Source organism: Protopterus annectens, chromosome 1.part1 (assembly GCF_019279795.1).
Source record: "Protopterus annectens isolate FY-2018-M chromosome 1.part1, PAN1.0, whole genome shotgun sequence".
In the NCBI taxonomy this organism is placed as follows: Eukaryota; Metazoa; Chordata; order Ceratodontiformes; family Protopteridae; genus Protopterus; species Protopterus annectens.
In genome coordinates this window covers 299,685,352-299,712,123 of record NC_056726.1, presented here as the reverse complement: position 1 = coordinate 299,712,123, position 26,772 = coordinate 299,685,352, and the positions used below count along the sequence as shown (strand labels likewise).

At 42.2% G+C, this 26,772-nt stretch overlaps 1 protein-coding gene across 10 annotated transcripts in view; it reads left to right on the top strand.

The window, feature by feature from the left end:
* Positions 1-26,772, top strand: part of TCF20 (transcription factor 20) — a 2,163,179-nt gene that overhangs the window by 1,583,323 nt on the left and 553,084 nt on the right. For 6 of the 10 annotated variants that reach the window (XM_044074657.1, XM_044074648.1, XM_044074711.1 and 3 more), the window contains one exon: positions 5,516-5,668. The exons of 2 other annotated variants lie outside the window; for them this stretch is intronic. In XM_044074657.1, the coding sequence (XP_043930592.1) occupies positions 5,516-5,668 (153 nt within the window). Of the gene's footprint in view, positions 1-5,515; positions 5,685-26,772 lie in introns of those variants that run through there. 2 more of the 10 variants (XM_044074728.1, XM_044074703.1) reach the window with 2 other exon arrangements.

The window sequence follows — 26,772 nt, the reverse complement described above, 5'->3', positions numbered from 1 at the left end:
TTATTTTTTTCTGACTTTGCTTCACGTACAAGTTGATGGGAGTCAACTGAAGGGTTTGTGCTTTACCTCTTGGCTTCCGATTTGCTGTATGAACCGATTTGCTGTATGAACTAGTTGTGTTTTAGACATTGTTTTATTCAAGTGGCCTACAGCAACATATTTTTATTTGGACTCATTTGGTTCAGTCTATTTGCTTCTTCGCCTTTGGGTCTTTTCGATATACATTTTTTGGGTCTTTTACATAAGCATACATATATGTGTATATATATATATATATATATATATATATATATGTGTGTGTGTGTGTGTGTATATATATATATATATATATATATATATATATATGTGTGTATATATATATATATATATATATATATATATATATATTTGTATGTATTTATATAAATATATATATATATATATATATATATATATGTATATATTTATTTTGCTCCCCATTTGGGGGGGGGGCACCTGACATCTGGGGCAAGAAAAACTGATGTAATGGCATCGGCTGCATGTTTTATACTCCTGACGACCTGACGTCATGGAAGAAGGGACAGCAACCGACACAAGACCCAAGACTTTGTTAATCAGGTCGACTGAGGGCAACCTACCAGCAGATTACCCAAATGTAATGACTGCAACAGTGAATACACTCGATCATCTACATTTATGGTAGGTGTACACAACTGTACTTTTGTCTCTAGTGGATTTTTTTTTTATGTTGGAAATTTTGTTGTTTTAACATTGCCTAAAAAAGACACTGTCTAGAAGGCAAGCACCTTTGGCAGTATCTGAAAGCCTAGAGGAGACAGATGAAGACAGTCTCTGGCAAAGCAGTGTGGTCTATCAGCAGTGTCTTCACAGGCTGACATGCCCTTGATTGACACGAGAAGCTAAGCCATTTTTTTATGTATATTTTAGCATTATCGTGGGTGAAGGTAGAATGCCACTTGGCTAGGGACATACTTGCCTGGGGCACATAATATGAGAGTTCAGTCATGTCTCTCTTCATATAGTCCAGAGAAGTGTCTCAAGTCATTAGCCCAACATGTACTATGACAGAGTCAAAGCAGTAATTGTTGAGTGACTTGAGCGCATGCATGATTTGATGGATCTTGGCGCCTGGCAGGCAGCTGACCATTACCTTCTCCTTGTCTCACTGTGGAGTCGCCTATGACCAGTTCATTTGGTTTTGAGGTGTTTTGTCTTATGGGCTTATTTGCTGAGATACTGGTGTATGTGTTATTGAAGAGTAAATTCTGTTTTCGTTTCAGTGTGTGCAAATTGTTTGCACCTGGGAGTTCTCTGATCTTTTGGTAGCTTCTTTTGAGTACCTCTGCCCATGTGGGCTTGTGTGTTGTGACCTTGTTTTATGTGAGAGGTGATGTGTGTATGCTGACAGCCTGTTTGATATCCGGTTTGTTATGTGAGAGAATTGATACAAATTGATAGTGTAATTACATCTCTTTCATATTGTATTTATTTTAAGAGTAAATGTTTGTCAGTATACATGAGGCATTTACTACATTGCCTCAGGATGCCCATGTCACTCAGGCTGGTCAGAGAGATGGTTGGAAACTGAATGTCCATTATGGCAGGTGTTTACTGTACACTACTGTTTGGGGGTGGGCTAGTCTCACCAGATTTTGCTCTAGGATTAACAAAGGGGCTTATTGTATTGAAGGCTAGGGGTAAAAACTAATGCAACACTTCTCAGTGTGCAACTGAGTTTCCCGCAATGCAGCAGGGAAGCTTGGGAGAGTTCACTAACAGATGTGTAGGAGAAAATTCTCTTTCAAGGCATTTGCTTCTATACAGGGCACTGCTAAACCCCTTTGAGTGGTGCGCAGCTACACACAAATGTAAGACATAAGTACAGGTGAAATTAAACACTTTTAAGTTAAACTACCAATGAAAAAGCACATAATGAGCTTTCCTTCAGTAATCTCCAACTCAGATGAGGTTCAGGCTACACACGTATGCCACAAGGGTGCAGGTAGGGCCCTCCTAATGTAAGATGGCTGAAGTAGTGCTCCAGTGTAACAATACAGACTAGCTTCAGCAGAGCTAAATTTAGTCTGTGCTGTGTACTAGCTACTTAAGGCAACAGAACAGCTTTTTTAAAGTGCAGAAGACTGCAGTAAAAATCAGCAAAAATGAGGCAGGAAATGAAGTACGGTCAGCAGAGTGCCAAGAAAACTCAAAAAAATACTTATTTTTTTTTATTTTAGTGTGGATGCATTGGATTTCAGCAGAATCTCTGCAGGCCTCTAGTAAAAGTCACCAAACGTTGAGCTGCTTCTGTTAGATGACCTGCTGTAAAAGCTCTACTTGTATCAAGATTGTCACCCCCAGATGGGATTTGGACTTGCAATCCTTGGTTAAAGAGGCCAGTGCCTTATCCATCAGGGCTTTCAAGATTTCTTGTTTGGTTTCTATGAAGGCCCGCATGCCGTGTCTTAATGTAGCTGTTCTCATCAACCACCATGAGATCTCTCTCATTCTACAGGAGCTCACCTTGCCTCTGTTTGAGCCAGGATCTGGAGGAGAGTTACATTTTGTTTTTCCTGGAAAACCATTTTCTTGGTAGCTGTTAACTTTGGCTATTACAAATCTTTTAGCTGCAGGCCTTATACGATGATCCTTCATACATAGTCTTCCACAAGGACAAGGTAGTCCTGCAACTTTATCCTTCCTTTGTACCCAGAGTAGCTACAGTGGCGAATCTTAATCCATAAATCTACCAGTATTTTTTTCCTAACTATACCAATCAAGGAGACTACTTAACTGAGCTTTATGGGACTGCATAAGGAGTTACTGTTTTAATGTTAACATAGCTAAAGACTCCAGAAAGGGTTAACCATTATTTGTTTCTTGCACACCTAACAAAATAGGTCCAAAGGTTTCCAAGTCCACTTTCTCTACATGGCTTACTGTGATTGCATTACATTTTGTTATGAAGCTCCCCGTGCTTGCTGTGAGAATGTTGTGTGCCCCATCTTCAATGGCATATTCCAGAAATCAAACAAGGTGGAGGTGCCCAAGGATTGTTTAAATGAGAGGAGCTGAATTCTGGGAAGGTTTCGCTGATGCTGAGCTTAATAAAAGCTGGTGCTTCAGTACTTCGTGAACATGCAGATCTATTTTTATGAAAAGTTCAACAAATTTTAATTAGATTTTATTTTCTTGGAAATGTCCTAACAGTTTATATTAGTAAAAAAAATTGTTTGGGCGTCGTGATTTTTTGAGAGACTGTGTGTATAGTTTCTTTGACTCTGTGTGAACCTTTCTACTACTATTTTTTTTTTGCCATGCGATTCTCCCATGTCTATGTAAACTTCTGAAGCTGAAACTAAGCAGCAGTTATAGAAGGTGTGGGGATCAGTCATTTATTGTGTGTTGGTTGGTGGGACTTGAACCTTCTAAAGATTTTTCAAGTTTTTGTTTTGTTTTGTTTTTTTATTTAACTTTACTGAAGTTCTTAAGATTAGAAAATAGTTTGTGCTTCATTTCTTTGTTTAGTGAATGTCTCAACCTTGATTCTTTATGTAAAATGAGATTTCTTATTCATTTTGAGCAAGTGTTAACTCACATGATAGAACAGGAAACAGTCATCTTTTTCCTCGTTTATTATAATAAAAGCACATCTGTTGTGTAAGAAAATGGTCCTTTCCCACTGTTCAAGAGAGAGATTTTAATAAGTTCATAGGTGTATATACTAGGCTAAAGACCACTATGGTCTTTATAAACCTAGCTTCGCAACCGAACCCAGTTGTGTTGCTATGTTTCGTGAACGTTGATTAGGAGGAGTATGTTAGGAAGTTTCTAAAGGTTACGTAGGGGTTAAGGCAGAGCACAGTGGTGCAGCGGATAGCATTGACACCAACAGCAAGAGGTTCCCAGTTTAGATTTTCAGCCAGGTTGCCTTCTGTGCAGAGTCTGCACATCCTCCCTGTGTTTGCGTGAGTTTTCTCCATGTGCTCCAGTTTCCTTCTGCATTCCAAAGGCAATGCAGTAGATGGACTAGACACTCTAAATTGGCCATAAGTGTGAGTATGTGTATGAGTGTGTGGTGTGGAAGGGCTACTGCGGCGGGGCTAGATACCCAGCGGTGTAAACCTTTGCTCTAGATTGCCACTGGTGAAGTGACACCCCAACCCCCATGTGCAAAAATGGGAAAAGGGGGTTGTGTATGGATGTGAGGGGTATGTTAGTTTGGGTGTAGTTATTGGTTCATAGGTATGATTATAGGATTCAAGTTAACTGTCGCCATTTCCCTTCATAATTGTTGCAGAATGAGTCATTTACCGCAACTACTAAAATAGGTCCGTAGGTATCTAATAGGCTAGTGGCCACTTTGGCCTTTTTAAGCCTAGCATCCCAGATCTTTGACAAGCTCTGATACCTTTGTTATTGTAAGCAGGGGCCTGGGAGATGACCATTTACACATGGCCTGTGTCCATTAGAGTAGTAGGTACCAAACCAGGGGTGAATTTCTGGTTTCACATCCAGTTGTCTTGTACTTTGATTGGATTAGAGAAGAACTCTCCATGACAAGGATAGGGAGCCTGTTCCAGAGAAGGGATAGTCTCTAGGATACATACCCATCTTGCCAGTAGGTCCTGTTTATATGACAGGCAAGGTTCAAGTCTTAAGACTGGGTAATTCTGATGTTCGTTTTGCAGATGTGCAGGAGGTCCATTAGAGTGGTGTCTGAAGTTGCCCTGCATGCAAGGCATAGATCTCCCCTCAACAGTCTGTAAGAGATGGATAAGGGCATTGTGGTGGTCTGCACAGAATATTATTTATGTCCTGTTTTCTTTTAATGAGGATCCTGTGTGTTCCAGTTGTTGGATGTTCCTGGTTAGGTGCACCCCTGATCTTTATGATAAATGCCGTAGCGTCTTTTGCATCCAACTGTGCTACCAGCAACTCAACCAGATGAGACCTCAGTTTAACATCTTGTCTGAAGGACTCCACACTCAGGAGTCCAGCACCCCCACCCCCTTGATTTTGAACTGCAGTCTTGGTACTCTTAAACTAATTGCACTCAGCGGTGAGGGAATAGAACCCGCAAGCTGCTGATCTTCCAGTACTGAAGGCATGCATGCTACCTATTGAGCTGCTCTGCCATATGATTGGGAGGTGATGGTACCCAACAAGAGTGGTGGTAAGTTTGTACTGCATAGGCACATAATACCCTATAATAGGTTATTAAAGTAAATTTGCACTGCATAGGCACATAATACCCCATAATAGGTCAGTAAAGTAAATTTGCACTGAATAGGCACATAATACCCCATAATAGGTCATTAAAGTAAATTTGCACTGCATAGGCACACAATACCCCATAATAGTTCAGTAAAGTAAATTTGCACTACATAGGCACTTAATACCCCATTAATAGGTCAGTAGTAGTTTTACAGAGCCTCATGAATTTTAAATTGTCTTTGCTTTAGATTTGAATCATTTTACTAACATTTTGAATTTTTTATTTTAATGGTTACAGACTGTCTTCGCAACCGTTGGCACCCATTCTTCTTGTCCCTCACATAAAATCTCTCGAGAGGCAAACTTCCCGTTTTCTCAACAGCTTCTGCAACTTTCGCATCTGTCAACAGAGTTTGCATCTCTTACAGATTCAAAACCCAAAATAAAGAAAGTAAGCAATTTAACAGGTCTGTCCTTATTTCTGTTTATTTGGGAAGAAAAGGAGGGTGAATCTTTAGAAGGACAACACAATTTAATGTGTCTGCTGTTAGAAAAGTGTATTTAAGCTACATTTATGATTAATGACATATCTGTAGACACAAGCAAGGCACATTGTTTTAATATTCAAGACAACTGTAAAAGCTGTATAATTCTGGATCTCTACTCTTGTATCTTTCACATTTTAAGACCCACTGACATGTTTTGAAATGTGTAATTTCTTTATATTACTATCTTAGTAGTTATGTGACCATTTTCAAAGAAATGTTTTGAGCTTGTTTTTGAAGGTTTGTTTCTGTCAGTGCCCACTTTTGCTGCTTTTAGGTATTGCAGTGTGACATGATAGTATGTTGAAAAATTAATGTACGACAACTGCCAGGAGTACATTCTTTGTTTTATGTTGAGGTCCAGTGTACTGTAACTCTTGTAGCACTAAGCTAAGCATTCCAAACTTTTGCTCACCATTTACCACAGTCATCAGCAAGCAGGTTGCACCATAATAACTTGAAAAAAATGTGTAAATCTGTGTAATACAAGGGTATTTGAGGCAAGAAGCATGTCAGATGTACATAGAAGTTAGACTGACGTTTGCAAGATGTGCGAGCCTGAAATAATGGCAAGCCAAAATGTTTTGTCCTTTAAGTTAAGCAGGAGAATCTCTTTGCCTTATCAGATCTCCAAAGATGTTTTCTGTTTTGATTTATGTGAGAAAATATCTTTCTCCCCATCAGATCTCCTGAGATGTTTCCATATGTGGGAGAATTTTTTTTTCTGTCAGATTTTCCATGGCCTGGAAAGGGAGAATACATTTTTGTAATTCCTGGATGATTTTTTTCAATATCCCTTTTGAAGTGATCATACAGAAAGTTGTGTCTGTTTAAACTGAAAGGTTAAACATTTGTTTCTTAGCTGCCAGATGTTATCACCACATGAATTATTTCAACCCGCAGGATAGATAAAAACACAATCCCCTAAAATTTGGGTCCACTGTCAAGAAAATATTGCACCTTCGAACTCTTTAACCCATAATCCTTGCCCAGACATCTCGCCGTTAGAAGCTGCTTATGAGTTTAACTCCCATTTTATAGACTCAGTAGCCACCCTCACCCAAAACTCCGTACGGAATCCCGCCACCCTGACAAACTTCAGACCTCCAACAATGCCATTTTCAACTTAAAAGTCGTCTCTACTCCCTATGTAAAAAAAAAAAAAAAAAAAAAGTTATTACACAATCTTAAGCCCTGCTCTCACCCTCTGTAGACAGTCTCCCATATGAATGTCTGCAATCTCTGTTTTGATCAATGCCCCATCTATGTGGAAAACATTTTTTACATCATTCCTCTTCATAAAGGGGGAAACTCCACTGAAATAAACGTCAGACCAGTTGCATTCTTGTCCGCTCTTTCCAAGATCTTGAAAAATTTATTCATAAACAACTTTTACAGTACTTCAAGAAAAATCTGTTAACTTCTACCCAGCACAACTTTCACTCGGATCATAGCACGGTAACTGCCCTTCTTGCCTTTTTGGACCATGTCATTAAATCCAGCGATAATAGCAGTTTAGTTTCTTCCCTCTTTTTAGATCTCTCTAAAGCTTTCAGTACAGTCTCGCATACTAAACTGCTCTCAAAAATGTCTGCTTTTGGTTTCTCCAGTACAATAGCCACTTGGTTCCCTAGCTACCTGTCTAACTAGCTACAATCAATTAAATGGCTCTGTACTTACTCATCATTTCTCCTAGTTAATGCAGGTGTCCCGCAAGGTTCTGCACTTGGCCCTGTCCTTTTTGACATCTTTATAAATGATCTTACATACATCATCTGAACAAGCTACACTTGTACAGTATCCAGATGACTCCACTGTCATTTGTTCATCCCGTTACAGTCTGTCACTCAGCAGGCTTTCCAATCTATTGAAAACTAGCTCAGTGACCATCAACTTTTCCTAAATTCATATAAAACAAAACTGCTCTTATTTCTTCCAAATCCCAAACACACACAAAAGAGGCCTTCAGAAATATCCTCTCTCAACAATACTGAAGTTGAAGTTGTACCTCACACAAAGTTACTTGGTGTCATAATCGAAGATCAACAGAAATCTGATCTTCCTATTCAAAAGTGCATAAAAACAGCACACCAAAAACTGGGCATGCTCTGTAGATAAAAAAAAAAAAAAAAAAAGATTCTTTACCAACTCCGAGTTATTCTAGCCAATACATACCTCCTTCCTTCACTACTATATGGCTCGCCCATTTTCCCCAACATTCAGATCTCCCTAAGATCAAAGCTTGAGTTTTGCAGTAGCAAAGTAGCTAGATTTGCAGCCAGTCAGTCATGCATCTTCCACCACTGCTCCTTCCTCAGATATTTAAACTGGCTTGAGTTACCTCACAACCTCAAGTTCACCCAACTCCTCCTTGCTCATAAAATTATATATAAATCCTTATCCTGCGCAGCAACCAGCACCATTCTTAACCATTATGTTCCTGATCGCCTTCTTCGCTCATCTGAGAAACACCTCCTTGAAATCCATGAACTGAAAGAAAATCTCTCTCTCACTGCCTGTATTCGTACTCAGCTGAGGTCTGGAACAGTATTCATACAGATATTAAAGCAATGCTATGTAATCACATATTCAGACATTCTCTGAAGAGATTTCCCCTTGACTCCTGGCTCTGTACATGTCTTATACCAGGCTGACGCTACCCATTACTCCTTCCGTCTCTTCATTTCTGTCCCTGTCTTCCTTTTTTCTCCTTTTTCTTTCCCTTACTCTTCTTTTTCTTCTATACTTTCCTCCCTTCTCTTATTAGGCAAAGCACCAGTTACTTCTCCAAGAACTCCCTACTTTAACTCTGTTTCCTACCCCCCCCCCCCCAAAACTGCAAAATCTCCTTCCTTTCTCTTTTTTTTTTTTGTCCATACTTAAAATGCTTAACATTTTTATCATTGGTTATCACTGTTGATTGTACTCTACTAGATGTTCAATATCCTATGATTGTTTAATGTCCGCTGTATGATTTTCTGATCTAATTTTATCGTGTATGTTGATTCTATTTATTACTGCACTTCATATGATAATATTATTTAATTTATTAATTGAACTATATATGTTCGAGCTTTTTTCCCCCGGCTTCTGCTGAAAACGGGACTCATGCCCAGTCAGACATTTCCAGTAAACAAATGCCAAATAAAAATAAATACTTAAGTAAATAGAACAAGTTCAAAACCAAGATTCCTTTCAACTTAAGATGGTGGACTATGCAGTTTCCTTTCAGTCTAGGACACTAATTCAACTGGCATAACCTGCAGTTTTTCAGGATACCCGGTCTTCATTTCAGGTGAATATGTGCAACTTGTGGGAAGTCTTGAAATTTCATTTAAACTTTTTCAATTATTACTGAAACCATATATTCATAGTCACCACAGGTGACACTAAATGTGTTATATGAGGAAATAGAGAAGCCACAGTGTTAATCATTCACATTGCTGCAGTAGTCTTTAGGCCATATAGGTTGTGTCTTGCTCAAACACAGCAGCTGGCCCGTTTGCATAAGCTCTGGCGCCCTCCCATACCTTCATTGTGAAAGCTAACTGAGCAGCCCTGTGAAGGGAAGATTAGCAATCTGAGTAAAGAAACACAACTACTTGCAGCCTAGTGAGGAAGCATCTCAGAGGCAGCAACCCTTCAACGTCTGTGCTGGCAGAGATGCCGCCAGTGGAGATCCATTCCACATAGAATATTGCCCTTAAAGTGTTTTTTCTGTTGGGGCTATTTTCAGCATTGCTCTTAAATTTTCTAATATTGGATATTTCCTGTCAGGGACTGCGGTTTTTAGCTATGGCTAATGTTGGGAGCTATTTCAGTGAAAAAATGCACTACTAGTCCAAACTTAGTGTATTAATTTAGGTCAACGTTTAACATTGTGAAGTGTTTATTGGGGGACATGTTAGTGCTTTTGTTCACTGTATAACAGCTTACCAGCTGTTTTTTTTTTTTCTGCCAGATTTAAACTTATGTGGTAAAGTTTCTGAAAAGATTACAGTATGCTTCTTATGCATTACTTTAAGGTACTGGAAATGTGTGAAAATTTTAAGTGTACTGCCTGTGAACACTGTTTGAATTCTTCCAGTGAAGCTTGCTACATCTGAAGCAACTTACTTGCGACACCATGGATAGTTACCCCTTTCCTGCTGGCCTGACTTTCTTAGTTCCTAGAAAAAAAAACTTGCCAACAAGCCCCTGCCAACTCTGCAGGCTTACTCAACACTTCAGCTGAAGGTGGGTGACTCTGCAGTGGGCAGCAGTCGTTTCTTAGACTACTCACTTAATTCTCCAGCTTCCTTTCAGCCACGTCCTTTTTTGGCTGTTCCTGTGTCTGAACCTGACAAGGAAGTGTCATCTTTCCTAGGGTATGCTCCTCAGAGCTTGCAGGGAGGTTCCCTTTTGTTGGGGCAGAAATACCTTCTCCTAAGTCGGTCATCAGAATACATGTGAAGAAAAAACAAAAAGTTAAATCTTATTCATCTGAAGACTTGCTGTCAGTTACAAAAAGATGACTTTCATACCTTAGCTAAGAAATTGTTGCAGGCAGTTAGTCCTGGTACTTAAACTACAGTACTTCTGAATCAGGTCAGCAGAAACATTCCTGAGGATTCATGTCAGAATATTCTAACATAGAGAGGAACAGGGTGGCTTCTGCAGATTCTCAAATCCAATCTTAGATTCTGCGTAAACTTGGTCCTCACAACTTCCTTTGGAGGCATTTTTCTTTTCATAAACTGTAGTCAGGACAAATGAGGTGTTTTATGGGGATAAATGGATGATGTCCTTCCATTTCACTTTTGCAGTATTCAAGCCTTTAGTTTGTTTTAAGGTACGTTGTATGTCTCACACATGCTCCTCGTGTAGTATAGGGCATAAAGGTGACATCCAGATGTACCATCCACAGAACTACTTTGTCACCAGTCTGAACATCATCTATTGATCATCAGTCTGAATTCCTGTTCCATTGCTGGTTTACCAAGCTGTTTTCAGGTAAGTGGCCCATTTGTGTTTTTATTTATTTATTTATTTTATTTTGGTTTTTTTTTTTATCTTATTTTTTTTTCTTTTGTTGCTTGCGTGTCATCCAAGAAGGGTAAATGCCAGTCCAGGAGGTAGTTTCCCATGAAGACGGTCATGAGCAGTGCTTATTTGGTATTAACGCTTCACACGTCCATACATCCTGTTCAGTTTGTCAGGCCTCTGTTCCTTCAGCTCTCTGGTAGCCTTGTATTTGGGGAACCAATGTCTTAAGCTCTGAGGGATAGCTGTCTGTGAAGAAGGCCAAGAAATTTAGGTCAGATTCTGCTGTGCAGCCTCTGCCCGACGTGTCCCGAGGTAAGTGAAAGCCCAGAGGATTGTCTGGTTCTCCCACTGGATTCTTCTGCCATGACTGTTTTGGGGGCCGGTGTAGATCCAACCTTACGCACATCCTTGGAGGTTTTGCAGACGTTCTCTTCAGACATTCAGGGGGAACTGCAGCTGATTATTTCCAAGGGGCCTAGGGGTGTTCCTCAGATTTTGGTCAGAGAGAAAGTTCCAGCTGCTATTATTGATTGCCATCTGTGGTCTGAGTCTTCTAAGTTTTATAAAGCTGACATCCCCTTGAAGAAAAAGCTGAAGACTAAGCATATTTCTCCAACTGCTAAGGAACCGCAGAGTGAATGGCATTATTTAACTCGGGTGGGGGGGGGCGGGCATTGGTTGTTTAATGCTTTGATGGCTTTGAAACCACAAGTGGGTTTTGGCGTAGAAATTGTAGTTTATTGGCCGTTTGGGCAGTTTTCCATCTCTTTCAACTTTCTGGTTTAAAAGCCCGCATTTGCTCCCCGCCTGTAACTAGTTTAGTCCAGGTACAGATTTGCTGTATCCAGGACTCTTTGTAAGCTTCTGAGCCCCTAAAGCCTTTGTGTCGGAAGGAAGCCTTCTACCTTATCAGTGGGAGTGGTAAGTAGTAGGTAGCCTATCTACCACAAGAGGAGTGGTTTTTGGCCCAGAAATTGTAGTTTATTGACCATTTGGGCAGTTTTTCCAGCTCTTTTGACTTTCTGGTTTAAAAGCCAGCACTTGCGCTTGTTTCCTGCCTTTCCTGTAACTAGTCTAGCCCAGATACAGATTTGCTGTATCCAAGACTGTTGGTACGCTTCTGCGCCCCACAAGCCTTTCTGTGTTGGAGGGAAGCCTTCTAGCTTGTCAGTGGGAATGGTAAGCACTAGGTAGGCTATCTACCACAAGAGGAGTTGTTCCTGGCCCAGAAATTGTACCTTATTGGCTGTTTGGGCAGTGTTTTCCATCTTTCAACTTTCTGGCTTAAAAGCCCACATTTGCACGTTTCCAACCTTTCCTGTCACTAGTCTAGTCCAGATACAAAGTTGCTGTATCCAGGACTGCGTGTAAGCTTCTGAGCCCCCAAACCTTTCTGTTTTGGAGGGAAGCCTTCTAGCTTATCAGTGGGAGTGGTAAGTATAAGGTAGCCTATCTGCCACAAGAGGAGTGTTTTTTTGTCCAGAAATTGTAGTTTATTGACCATTTCGGTAGTTTCTCCATCTCTTTCAACTTTCTGGTTTAAAAGCCCACATCTGTGCTTGTTTGCCACCTTTCGTGTAACTAATCTAGTCTAGATAAAGATTTGCTGTATCCAGGACTGTTTATAAGCTTCTGAGCAGTGCCAAAGTCTGTTCTTTAATTTTTCTCTTAGATCTCCTAGTTCTCTCCTCTCCTGCACTTTCACTGGCTTATTAGTTTAGCACTTTACCAGACTTCTTGTAGCAATTATTGTAGTACACAAAATTACTACCAACACTAAATGTTCTACAAGGAAACAGCTCCAGTACTTATTAATGCCCACCCCTCCAGGCATGTATAAAGGTCAGTTCCCTGCGCTTTCCCATGTTAACCTGATGAACTTGGGCATCCTGTGGCAATGTAGCAACTGCCTTATGTACACTGACAACCCTCTCCTTTTACCCCCAAACACTCAGACTTGAGAGCTGCACTTGTATATCTAAATTGGAAGCCATGCACTCTCCAGCCAAGACTGGAATAGCTGGTCAAGAGGAGAAGGTCAACACTTACACCACAACACATGGAACACACAGCCCTCCAGAACACGCACCAGCATTGCCCTCACATAAAAACACAAACCACACACCCACCTTTGCAGAGGCTCTCAATAAAAATGTAACCAAACAGCAGAAACCTCCAAGGGAGAAATGCACTCTACCACCACATCACAATACTAATCACGAGACACAACTGTCCTAAACAGTGTGCCACTCAACCAAAGCCCCTGAGGCAAATCAGCATGCCCAACACACTAGTCATAGGTGACTTGATAGTGAGGCACACTGATGTCCCACTCACTAGGTTGAATAAAGAGAAAGTAACAGTCAGCTGCCTGTCAGGTGCCAGGATCTGCCACATAAAACACGCACTCGGGTCTCTCAACAACAGGTACAAATATGACTGTCATTGTACATATGGGTGTGAATGACCTGAGACGTACCTCCCTGGACTACATGAAAGAGAGACATGGAGGATCTCTCGGATTATGTAGCCCACGTGGGTATGACCATAGCCCTGAGCAGCATCCTACCATCACCCAGAATGATACCACAGTATATGCAGAAAATTATTGATGTCATTCTAAGGGGATCCATTATCTGTCTGCCTGGGATGACATGATTGACAGACCTCTATGCTTTGCCAGAGATGGCCTGCATACGTCACCCCTGGGGTTCCGGATACTGTCCAAGGCTCTTGGCATCCCTATAGTGCCTTTTTTAGGCGGTGTTCCAAAGACCAAATTATCACTGTAACAGCTACAAACAAATGCAATTTCAGGGTCATGCTGCTCAACCCTAGAAGTCTAAATCTCAAAATGCACTCGCTCGAGGTACTCCTTAAAATAGATAACATCGACATTTGTGCTGTAACAGAGACCTGGTTCAAGGCGGCAGAAATCAGCCCTGCACTACCAGGCTACAACTCATTCCACACCTTTCGGCCCCAGAACTTGGACCGAAACTCCAAAGGCGGTGGTGTTTCCATATTCATAAAGGATGCGCACACCTCCAGACTGGTAGCCCAACATAACGCATCCGAGAAACTTCAGGTGCAGCTAACATTGGGTAAGACAGCGATTCAAGTTGTAGCCTGCTATAGGTCCCCAACCATGTCCCAAGATTCACACTCCACATTCCTAAGCACCCTGGAGAATATTAGGGTCCAACCTAACACACACATACTGGGTGACTTCAACTACTCCTCCATTAACTGGGAAAACTACTCGTGTACCAGTACACTTGCCCAACGCTTTCTGGAATTCATTAATTCCAATGGCCTGGACCAACTCATTTTTACCCCTACTAGAGGTAGCAACATCCTTGACCTGGTCATTACTAACATGGGTGACTGTTGCTCTACACCAATAGTCAACTCCTTCCTGGTTAGAGCCGATCACAAGCTAATCATCTTGGAAATCCACATCCCTCCCACCCCCCCAAACAAAGGTAACCACCATGAAAAACTTCTCCAAAGCTAACTTTGGGCTGCTAAAAACAGAGGTGGCTAACTTCACGGCACCCATACAAATGGAGAATAGTTGCATGACCACCATATCATGCACCAGTGCACTGTACGAACATGTACACAAATGCATGGATTTCGCCATACCCAATAGAACTAAGATGCTCTCCTCAAAAAAAAAAAAAAAAGCCAATCTGGTGGTCCCCTGCAATAAACAAACAGTACAACAGGAGGAGGAAAGTGATGTGGAATAAGCTGAAGTCCCAGGACTGGAAAAACTCCCTTATCAGCCTCGGCAAAAGGTTGAGATCCCTCATCAAATCCTCTAAAGCTAGCTATGAAAACAGAATTGCAGCAGATAGTAAAGACAGCCACAAGGCCTTCTATAGTTATGTGAAGAATCTCCATGGCAGTACCCAGATTTGCTCTGAGCTACTACACAGTAGTATCTTCTATACCGGGCCAACAGATATTGCAGATATACTGGCAAACAGATTTACTGCTAACTTTACCCCCCCCCCAGGACCAATTACAATACCAGTAGATTGCCAGGCACCCAGTATTACTGCTGCACAGGTTAAAACAGCATTGTCCAAGGCCAAGAATACAGCTTCTATGGGACCTGACCCGTATCCCTGGCTGTGTTCTACATGAACTACAGAGTGAACTGGCACCTCACCTGTGTGCCCTGTTCAATCACAACCTCACCTCAGGCTTTGTCCCTACTGAATGGCGCACTGCTACAATCATCCCTCTCCACAAAGGAGGAGTGACTACAGACCCTGGGAACTGTTGCCCCAGTAGCCTGACCAGTCTTAAATGCAAAGCTATGGAACGCATCATCATGGAACTAATAAACAAGGATATAGGGAATCTCCAAACTTTGGATCCTGCACAGTTTGGTTTTGTGAAGGGTAGATCATGCCTGCTCAACTTGGTTGACTTCATGAGTCAGTCACCAGAGCTGTGGATGAAGGTAAGGTGGTTCATACAACCTACCTTGATCTGGCCAAGGCCTGTGATACCATTCCCCACTCAGGAATCATAAAAAAACTTACTAAGCTAGGCATCAACCCCTATATCACTAGGTGGGTTGCAAACTGGCTCACAGAACCCACAGTGTGAAAGTAGCTGACTCCAGTTCAGACTGCCGTCCAGTCACAAGTGGAGTCCCACAGGGTTTACTTCTCTGAAGTCCAGGCCAACACGAAGAGACTCTGGCTGACAAAGTTCGCAGATGATTGTAAGTTGAGAGCTATTATTAACTCCCCAAGTGATGCTGACATTCTACAGAAAGGCCTCACTGAGACCAACGACTGGTGTCAGAACCATGGCCTTAAGCTCAATGCCAAAAAATGTCTCTTCATCCCCTTTGGGAAAAACCCGGATCCCTTGAAGTACCACATTGATGGTAGTCCACTGAACAAGCAGGCGTTATAAGAGATCTGGGAACACAGGTTGACAGCAACCTCTCTTTTGACCACCACGTTGCCACTGAGGTCAGAAAGTCCTATGTGGCACATCTCATTACTAAGGGGTTTGCATGCAGGAAGAAAGAGGTCATTGTCTCCCTCTCCTCTTCCCTCATTAGGCCAATCATCGAGTTCAACGCCCCATTTGGCATGTACCTCAGTAGACACCTGCAACACCTGGAGAGGCCGCAAAAGTACCTCACAAAGAGGATCCTAGGCCTTCAACACTTGTCCTATATGGACAGACTAAAAAAACTCTAACTATTCTCTGTCTCATATTGCCTATTTAGAGGTGATCTCTGCTTGACTTAGAGCCATTTCTACACAGCTCTGTTAAAAATGCTACATCTAAAGAAACCCAATCCCTCCGCACCACATGCTCCAGAGACCTCAACCTCATTACCAAATCAACAGAACATGCCGGAGGGACAGGTTCATAACCCAGAGACTGCCCATGCTATGGAGTAGATTTCCCTTACATGTCAAGCAGAGCACCTCACTGGCCCTCTTCAAGAGAAATCTTGATGAGTGGATGGGAAATAGAAAATTCATCCCGGGGATCACTCCAGTGGCTCTACTCGACAGAGGCACGAGGAACTAAGGTTGGGTGGCACAATGCCAGGGTAATCCTATGGGCTAGGCTTGTAAAGGCTCCAGGGCCATTAGCCTAGTACACACCTATGAATCTCATGGAGTTTGTGTTTCAGGTCCCCTTTTATCCTCTACTCCCCTTAAAAGACCTAGGGAACAGGACCTTGCTTACTCATCTCAGCTTTCCTCTCCTTTAGACTGAGTCTGAAGAAGAGGAATTTTCTACTCCTCACACTGTTTTCTAGGAAATTTCTTTTGGGGACACAATCTCTGGAATGATGTTTTTTAAATGGGATTGTTCTCAGGTTTCTGAGGTACATAAGAGGTGGTATGAGCTCCTGCAAATGGACTGTCCTAGACCTTTTGCTGTTCTTCCAGATGTTCTTCGTGTTTCACTGTTGCAGTCATTACATTTGGGCAATCTGCTGGCAGGTTGCCCTCAGTCGGCCTGAATATCAAAGTCTTGGGTCCTGCGTCAGTTGCTGTCTCCTCTTCCATGACGTCAGGGGTATAAAACATGCAGCCAATGCCATTTTATTCTGTCTTTCTTGCTGCGCGGTGCCCGAAGCAGAAGCAGTTCGCAAGTGCCGGTCGGCAGACTCCTGAAATTTCCGCATTCGAGTTTCAGAACCGAAGTCTTCAATTAAAGCTAAGGTACCCCATTGGGGAAAATTTTTCTTGCTCCTTACTGATGTCATTAAAAGGTAATTGCATTACTTGTGGGAAGCAAATACCTCATAAGGATTTTCATTTGTACTGTATTCTAAACCCCCCCCCCCCTTGCGCGCTAAGAGGCCTAGGCAAGACACTGATTATGAATCTTCTGATCAGGTTTCAATTTCTTCTGATCAGGAATTTTCTGTACCACCCTATGAGGATTCAGATGCAGAAGAATCCATCCCATCTGCATCTCCTCCTGAGGATTATTCTTTTGGAGAAGCCTTGCATACTTTAAGGGAACATTTTTATTGGGAGAGTCAGGATTTCTCTGAATCAAAAAAGAGGCTTAGGGATTTCCTTCCTCTTCCTCAGAATAGGCCTTTGGCTATACCTCCTGTATTAGACATTGTTGTGTTTTTGGAATCAAGCATGGCTCCTGATTCCCTTCCTCCGGCTCCTAGTAAGCCAGACAGATATTACAGGGTTCCTGACTCCCACAAATTTTTATTCAAAAATCCTGCTGCTGATTTTGAAACTCTCTCACAGGATCCCAAAGGTGTAAAGGCATCTACAACCAAAAATCCTACCCCCTCTGATAGAGATTCCAGGGCGCTGGATAGATGGGGAAAGAAGGTTTATATGTCTGCAACCTTGGCAATTAGGGCCTTAAACTGCCAGTTTCATATGCTTAAATGTCAACAGCATGTTATGGGCTTATTGAAACAGAAAATGATGTTGATTTCTGATTGTGTGGAGAATAAAGAATTACAGGAATTATTGCATGCAGCAGAACAGGTTGGAAAGCATACTTTGCAATGTGGTTTTGATTCCTTGGAGGCCTCTTGCAGGGCCGCAGTTAATGGATCTGTGATTGGAAGGCCTGCCTGGCTCAAGGAGCAAAATCTGCCCGATCATGTTAAAGCTAAATTGTTGGATGCACCTTTACAGCATGATACTCTGTTTGGTAATAAGGCAGAAGAGGTTTTAAATAAAATGGAAGACAAAGCTAAATCTATGTAAACTGTAAAAGATTTCTTACAAGTGCAGCCACCCAGATTCAGGAGGCACTGGCCTACTAAAAATTGGTCCTTTCCTGTGTCCAACAGAGCCTCACAAAGCAAATCCAGGCGCTTAAAAGGCTCTAGATACCAATCACAGGGTTCTTATAGGTCAAAGCATTGGGGTGCCTCTACCTCCAAATCTGGAGGAAACAAAGCACAACCCTACATTAAGTAGTCTCAATGACTTCCCTCTACCATCATCAAGCACTTACCTTTTGGCAGCCCCCTTGGGGGGAAAATTAGCACTTCATGCTCAAAATTGGCAGTTAATTACCCAGGACAAATGGGTATTAAACATAGTATCCCAGGGATACAGATTTCATTTCCATACTTTGCCAATTCCAAACGGTTGGCCAGATCTGCCACAAAATCAATAGGCAAAGGCTCAGAAACAAGTTACATCCCTCATGGATATGGGGGCTGTTTAACCAGTACCAGAACAGGAAAAAGGACAAGGCTTTTATTCAAGACTGTTCCTGGTTCCCAGAAAAGACAATGCCTGGCATCCAGTACTGGACTTATCGATTTTGAACATGTTCTTGGACATTCCAAAATTCAAAATGCTGACTTTACAACAGCTACTGCCCATGCTGGGCAAGGGCGCTTGGTTAATGACTCTTGACTTAAAGGCATACCTGCATATCCCAATAAGGGAATTGTGCAGAAGATACCTCTGCTTCAAGGCAGGTTTTATACATTACCAATTCTCTGCACTGCCTTTTGGCTTATCTACAGTGCCCAGGGTCTTTACAAAGTGCCTGGCACCAGTAATTGCATTTTGCAGACAAAGAAGCATACAAATCTATCCTTACTTGGATGACTGTCTCATTCAAGCAGAAAGCAAGGACATTCTTCTTCAACATCTGGCGTTTGTAAAAAGGCTTCTAACATGCCTAGGGTGCATAATAAATGAAAAGAAATCACAACTGGTACCCTCTCAAAAAATTACATTCCTGAGTGCAAGCTTGTATGCAACTGCCCAGATGGCTTAATGCCAAACAAACAAAGGCAACTGACTATATACTTCAAACAGATGGCAACAAAAACCCAGTTATCTGCAAGACAAATTCTGCAGGCTTTTAGGGTTCATGGCATTTTGCATTCTACTAATTCCATATGTAAGCCAGCTTTTTTCCCAGGTAGTCTTGCCCTCCCCCCAAGAGCAAGACAAGTGGGAAAGCAGGCTTCTACTGCTAAAGCTACCCAGACTTATGTGCCCCGAATTTTGCTTTTCCTGACGCACCAAGTGCTGGCTGACTGTCCTGTTCTTGGCCACATTCCTCTTTCTCTTTGTTGTTCCCTTTCTGTTCCTGTTTGGTTAAAAGATTACTTAGCAATCCTGAGTTCTATCTGTTATCTGCCGAGGGTATTTCGCGGTCTAGAAATCTCTTCCCCCTTTTTATGGGAAATCCTCAGCCCCCTCAGGAGCAGTTGCTGTTCTGTCCCAGGGATGCTTTGGGATCTTTTGGCTCAGGGAACTGTTCAGGAAGTTCCAGTTTCTCAAAGGTGGAGGGGGTTTTACTCAGGAATGTTTTTTGGTGCTCAGGAACAGGAAATGGGGAACATGGAGACCTGTTATCTGAACACCTTTCCGAGGGTCCCCTCTTTCTGTAGGCTGTCCCTTCAGACCTTGACCCCTCTTCTGCTTTCTCAGGCTTGTATGGTTTCTCTGGACCTCAGGGATCCTTATCTTCATATCCTGATCTACCCCCTTTTCAGGAAGTTTTTACATTTCTCTGTTGCTTCCTGGAATTTTCAGTTCTCTGATTTGCCATTTGGCCTTTCTACTACTCCAAGGATATTCAGCAAATGCCTTGCTCCTGTGATTTTGTTTTGCAAGCTAAGGGGGATCCACATCTTTCCCTAGTTGGATGACCTCATGTTTCAGGCATCCTCTCCAGACATCTTGCTGCACAGTCTTCATTTTGCTGTTTCCCGTATGCAGAGCCTGGGGTTCACAATAAATTTCAAAAAGTCCTTTCTGACTCCTTCTCATGATCATGTCTTTCAGGGATGTAGGTATCCAAACTGTTCCTGTGCTGGCATCCCTGCCTCCTCCCAAGGCCTTAACTCTCCCACAGTCCTTTTTTTCCACTCCCTTCCTTGTCTGGCTTCACTAACAGCCAGGGAATTTCTGAGAGCTCTGGAGTTCATGGCTTCTACCATTTCTTTGTTCCGTTTTGCCAAACTCCACATGAGAAAACTTTAGTGGTTTCTAAAGTCATTTTGGCTTAAGCATTCTCATACCCTTCCTCCTCTTCCATGTCTCAAGCTGAAACTTCAACAGTGGATTCATCAGTTGACTCTCAATCCGTGGCTCCCTTTTCATTCACCTCTTCCCTCTCAGGAGCTGTTCTCAAATGCTTCAGACATGAGGTGGGGAGTAACATTTGTCTCCTCTAAAGGTGCCTGGAGTCTTGTCGGCTGTTCAGCAGAAAGAACACATCAGTGCCAAAGAGATGAGAGCTTTACTGCTGGTTTGTCAGGCCTTTCATCCTCTCTTCTCCCCAGGACCTCTCAAGGCATTTACCGATAATATGGCAAGTCAACAAATGAGGGGAAGGGGGGCAAGGTTTGATCATCTTTGCTGGTTTGCTCTTCTAGTGTGGGAGCTAGCTCTCTAGCATCAAGTGACACTTGGTTTACATTCCTTCAGGTTAAAACTTTGTGGGAGGCCCATAACTCAATCCCATGAATGGATGCTTCACAGAGATGTGTTTCTGGCCTTTGTCCACCAGTGAGGTATTCCTCAGATCTTTTTGCCTCCCCTCTGAACAGACAACTTCCACTATTTTGTGCCGGAGTCCCAAGTTCTGTGGTTTGGAAGGTGGACGCAGTCTTGTTTTCTTGAAGGGGATTTTTTTCATGCCTTTCCTCTCCATACCCTCACTCCAACAGTCCTGTTCAAAATACAGTAGAATGCTCCCAAAATCTTTTTGTGGCTCTGTTTTGGCCGAGACAGTATTGGTTTCCTCCTTCCTCTTCATTTAGCCAAGAGCAGTCATCACAAGTTACTTCAAAGGGTGGACCTACTCACACAAGACAAGAGATCTCTTATCTGTCCCCACCTGTCCACTCTTCAGCTGACACTGTGATCGATAGGATTTTGATTCCTCATAGACACTTTTTTTTTTCCTGAGGACATGCTTAAGGTCCTACAGGAGGAAAGGAAACCCACTACACTAGGAAATCCTACTTATCCAAATGGAAGAAGTTTTCTGTTTAGTGTCTTTCTTGTTAGCTGGATCCACTTTCTGTGGATTTTCCTTTGGTTCTTTCTTTTCCACGTGAACCTCTCAATGCTGGGTAGGCTTATTCTTCTGATAAGGCCCACATATCAGCTATTTCTGCTGTTTCTGTTATCACCTTCTTTAGCTTCTATAGTTGATGCTAAACAATTCCTTAACTGCGTCCTTCATATTAGGCCTCTCAGGAAACCTTGTTCCTCCTCCCTGGGATCTTAATTTTGTTTTAGAAAAATTGATGCAGGCTCCTTGTGAGCCTGCAGCCTCAACTTCCTTGCCACTTTGCTCTTGGAAGACTACTTTTGTTGGCCCTAACTTCTGCCAGACTGGTGTCTACGCTTCAAGCCCTTATAGCTTGTCCTCCTTTTTTGGTGCTTAATAAGGACAGGGTGTCCCTTCGTACTAATCCTTCTTTCATGCCTAAGGTGGTGAATGAGTTGTTCAGTCTATTTATTTGCCCACTTTTTTTCCTTCTCAGCAGTCTGCCAATGAGAAGGTGCTGCCCACATTGAATGTGCATGGACAACTCATATTTTATTTGGATAAGACTAAGACTTTTCATAAATCTAATCACTCTTCATTTCCTTTCATCCTAAGTCCTTAGGATTGGCTGTGTCCAAGCAAACTATTTCTTCTTGGATTTCTGAAGCCATTTCTTTTTATTATTCTTTTCATGGTAAGAGCCTTCCTTCTTCTGTTAAGGTTTATTCTGCTAGAGGTATGGCTTCTTCTGGTGCTTTTTTGTAAGAGTTTGGATACTAATTCTGTTTTTGAGGCAGCTACCTGGACTTCTGTGCATACATCTACCAAGCCATACAAGTTAGACAGAATTTCCAGAGCTACAGCTGGTTTTGCTAGGGCCATCCTTCTTGGGTTCCTAGAGAGCTGGAGCTGTGCTGGTCCTTCCTCCTCCCTCTCTTCTTGACCTTTGACACTCCCTATTGTAATGAATACTGCAACACTGAAATGGAAGGACAGTACAGTTGTGTAAGGTCTTACAGTAGCAGTAGTTGTCTTCACTGTTGCATTATTCACTCCCCCCCAAGTCCTTATCTGTTCTGAATGTGCTGATTACCTCTGTTCTCCTTGGACTGGTGTTCCTATTAGGTGTCTCAGTCCCGAAGATGGTACATCCAGATGCCACCTTTATGCCCTACACTGTGCGAGAAGCATACGTGTGATGTACAGTATACCTTAAAGCAACCTAAATGCTTTGGTATACTGGCCAGACTTCGGGCCACCCTCAGGAGGGGAGATCCTTATTGTAATGCGTACTGCAACAGTGAAAAGGAGAACATCTACCATTATGGTAAGCTCTTGCATACCTGTACTTTCCCCCTGAATGGAGGAGGTGGTATGATATGTTACAGGTAGATATGCCTCAGTATCATCATTACCATTGCCATAGTAGCCTTTGGACTGCATGTGTTCGCTCTTGCCCAGCACACAACTTTCCAGCTTTCAAAAGCTCTGACTCCCTGCTACACTACAAGTCTAACTGCTGATTGGGCCCACTGGTTGGAAAATCGTCTGAGTGGAAAATTTTTAGTATGTGTGTACTTGCTGCCTCAAGCAGCTCAGAGGCTTCACAAGTGCAGCAGTCATCCTCAAGCACTTTTCTGTTAGGTAAGATCTCTTTGTGGAAATATTCCACACAAGTATTTGTTTCTGTATATATATTTAAAAAATGTTAATTATTTTAACTTCTTAGTAGTTTTATTCCTATAATAAACACAGTATCTTTATAATATCAGAATATTCTGGTTAGGGGCGCTATTTTGGTAGCTAATTTTGTGTTAAAGTGCACTGCTTGTGTAAACTTTTTAATTTCTAAGTGAAAGTTTAGTGTGGTGAAGTGTTTTAGTTGGGCAGGGCTTAACATAAGGATATATAGTGCTTTAATTGACACACTGACAAACTTACCTGACTTTTTTTCTGTCAGGCTAAATTTTCTTTAGAGAGATTTCTAACAGGAATTTAGTGTGCTGCTTGTGCATTTCAGTTTTTTTTTTGGGGGGGGGGCTGAGGGTACTGTTTGTGAGGGGGCAAGTTTGCTGGTTGTTCAAACTCTGTGACAACTTAGCTCCTGAAAAACTTTCTATGCCAGAGATGAAGCATCCTGCTCAGTTGTGGATAATTACCCTGCTGGTCCGACTTCTGTAGTTCCTAGAAAAAAAATAAGGAAGAGCCCTTGCTGACTCTGCACTCTCCATCACACCTCAGCTGATGAGCGATTCTGCATTAGCGAGCAGTTGTTCCTCAAACCACGCACTTACCTCTGTGTTCCTCTGGTGTGTAGTCATTTCAGCTACCACAAGCAGAGCTCAGTCAAGTCCTCTTTGGCTGTTCCAGTGTATGGGCATGGGAGGACCATCTTTACTGGGACAGTCATACCAGGCGATGCTGCTGTTTGAGTCCAAGGGAAAGAGACCTGTTGATGGGGGAGAAATACTTTCCCCTAGCCTTTTATCAGGGGTAGTTGTGAAGAAAAAAACAGAAGGTTAAACATTGCTCATCAAAAGACATGGTGTCTGTTAGAAAAGGTGATTTTCTTAACTTAGCGAAGAAGTTATTTCATACAGTTGATCCTGGTCCCCAGAACACAGCATCTGTAATCAGGTCAGCATATACATTCCTGAGGTAGACATGCCAGATGATTCCAGCATAGATGGGAACTGGGCTTCTTTTGCAAATTCTCAAGCCCAGGTCTCAGATTCAGAGAAAACTTGGACGTCACAACATCCTCTGAAAGTTTTTTTTTTCTCAGACTATAGTGAAAATGAATGATGTGTTTTTATGAAAAAAGATGGATGCCCCCCAAACTGTGGAGATATGTCTCTTTCTACAGCTGTTCCTTTGCTAGTGCCGACCTTGGAGGATGTTGTTAGTATGAGGCCTGTAGTAACCCTGATTTATAAACTTCAATTCCCGAAAAAGCAGATGTTAGTTTCTCAAACTAACAAGCATTTATTTTCCCCAACTTAGATTTGACCTTGCTTGACATAGCCAGCTGGGAATAGGCTTTTGGTGCCCTTGTACCCTTCCCCTGTGGATAAGGAGGAGAATATACTGGATAGACCTGGTAAGAAAAACATTTCTTCTTCCACTTTGACTTGTAGAAGTCTTAACTATCAGACCCATGTGTAGATGTTTGTGCCTGTTTCTTTGTACAAACAGTTTGAGAGAATTCGCTACCATAGTTCCCTCTGAAGGTAGTGCCTGTCTGAACTGTATTATTTGCTAAAATTTCTCAAGTATCTAAACATGCCTTAGAGTGTGTATGGTTGTGCAGATACCGGGGCCACTGTTTCTGCTACAGTTCTGAGGAGGTATGCCTGGGTATATATTCAAATGTTTACTGATGGTAAAGTCCGAAATTTAGAATTCTGCTTTAGATGAGGAGGTTTTCATTTAGCCCATCTGTTACTTGGTTGCTTAAGAGTGAGAGAGAGGTTAATTCAGAGAGTTTTAAGATTTTCAGGCCCTCTACAAATCTCCCATATCCTGTTCACATCTGAGAAACAAAGCAAAACAATCCCTGCCTTTTCAAGCCAAAAAAGGAAATGAAAAAGATAGGAGGGAAGACGACAAGAAACAAGGATCCTTTCCTAAAAAGGGACAGTGTAGCACTTCAGAACAACAATACCAGCATTCTTTCTGCCAACCTCTCTCCCCTTCTGTCCCTATCTCTCAAAGTCTGGCGCAGCAACTGTCTGTTTTTTCTCTGTGGCAGCAGATTGTTACAGACTCTTGGATATTAAAGTGGCTCAGGAGGGACACATTTGGCACTGGATACAAAGACCTCCTTTCAGGGAAGCTTTTTCCCACCCTCCGAACCAAACTTGGGTTCTTCAGCACTTAATTACCATAAAAGCCATAGTACTAATGCCATTAAGTAAGAGGCAAATGCTTTTGTTCCAGAATGTTTCTGGAATGAGAAAAGAGCCTTCTTGGTGACAAGTTCTAGATCTTTCCTTTCTAAATCTGTATGCTCAAGTTCCAAAATTCAAAATGTTGACCATTTAGAATTAGTTCTCTCTCATTCCCCCACGAAACTTTAACATTGGATCTAAAAGGTGTATACTGTCACATTTCCTCAGTCAAAAGGTTCAGGAAGTTTTTCAGTTTGTGTCTGGGTCACAGTATCCGTTCTCTACATTACCCTTCAGGTTATCTACATCTTCAAGAGCATTTACAGTGTGTCTGGCTGTAGTCGTAGCTCATTGCAGACTAAATGACATTCACATATTTCCATATTTAGACAACTTGCTCATCTTTTCCCAGGTGTCAGTAGTCATTGCAATGTTTTTTTTTCTCTTCTGACCACTATGGGGTTCCAGATAAATACTGTGAAATCCTATTTGACCTTGTCTCACGGGATTGTATTTCTAGGATCTCTTAGACATCCTGCATCCCGATCTTGTCTCCTGAACCTGAATGGCTTCTTCAAACCAGTCTCCAGAGCTGTGGACGAGGGTAAGGTGGTCCACACAGCCTATCTGGATCTCGCCAAGGCCTTCGACACCATCCCCCACTCTGGAATCATAGATAAACTTACTAATCTGGGCATTAATCCCTACGTCACTCGGGTTGCCAACTGGCTTACTGTGACAGTACCCACACTGTAAAAATAGCTGACTCCAAATCCAGCTCCAGACAAGTGAGAAGTGGAGTACCTCAGGGTTCAGTCCTGGGACCGCTCATTTGGCATCTACTTCTCTGAAGTACAGGCCCAACACTAAGGAACTCTGGCTAACAAAGTTCGCAGATGACTCCAAACTGGGAACTATTATTGAATCCCCAAATAATGTGGATATTCTACAAAAGGGCCTTACAGAAACAGATGCTTGGTGCTAGAGCCATGGGCTCAAGCTCAATGCCAAGAAATGTATAGTTATCCCCTTTGGGGAAAAAAACATGTACCCATGAATTACCACATAGGTGGCAGTACACTAAACACCGAAAGTGTGATAAGAGACTTAGGGACACAGTTTGACAGTGGTCTCACCTTTGATAACCACATCGCCACAACAGTCAGGAAATCCTATGTGGCACACCTCATCACTAAGGGCTTTTCATCCAGAAAAAAGGTAATTGTCCCACTGTACTCATCCCTCAGTAGACCCATTATAGAATACAATGCCTCATTTGGTATGTACCTCTCAAGACATCTGCAACAACTGGAAAAGCCACAGAAATACCTCACTAATAGAATCACAGGCCGAAATCAGATGCCCTATGCTGACCATCTAAAAAAAACTCCAGCTGTACTCTCTCTGTTGCATATCGTCTACTCAGAGGCGATCTCTGCTTAACTTACAAGGCCATGTCAAACCCAGAGCTGTTGGACATGCTACACTTAAAGAAATTTCAGTCCCTCAGAACCACATACTCCAGGGATCTAAACCTTGTCATCACAATGAACAAAACATGGTGGAGGGATAGGTTCCTGATC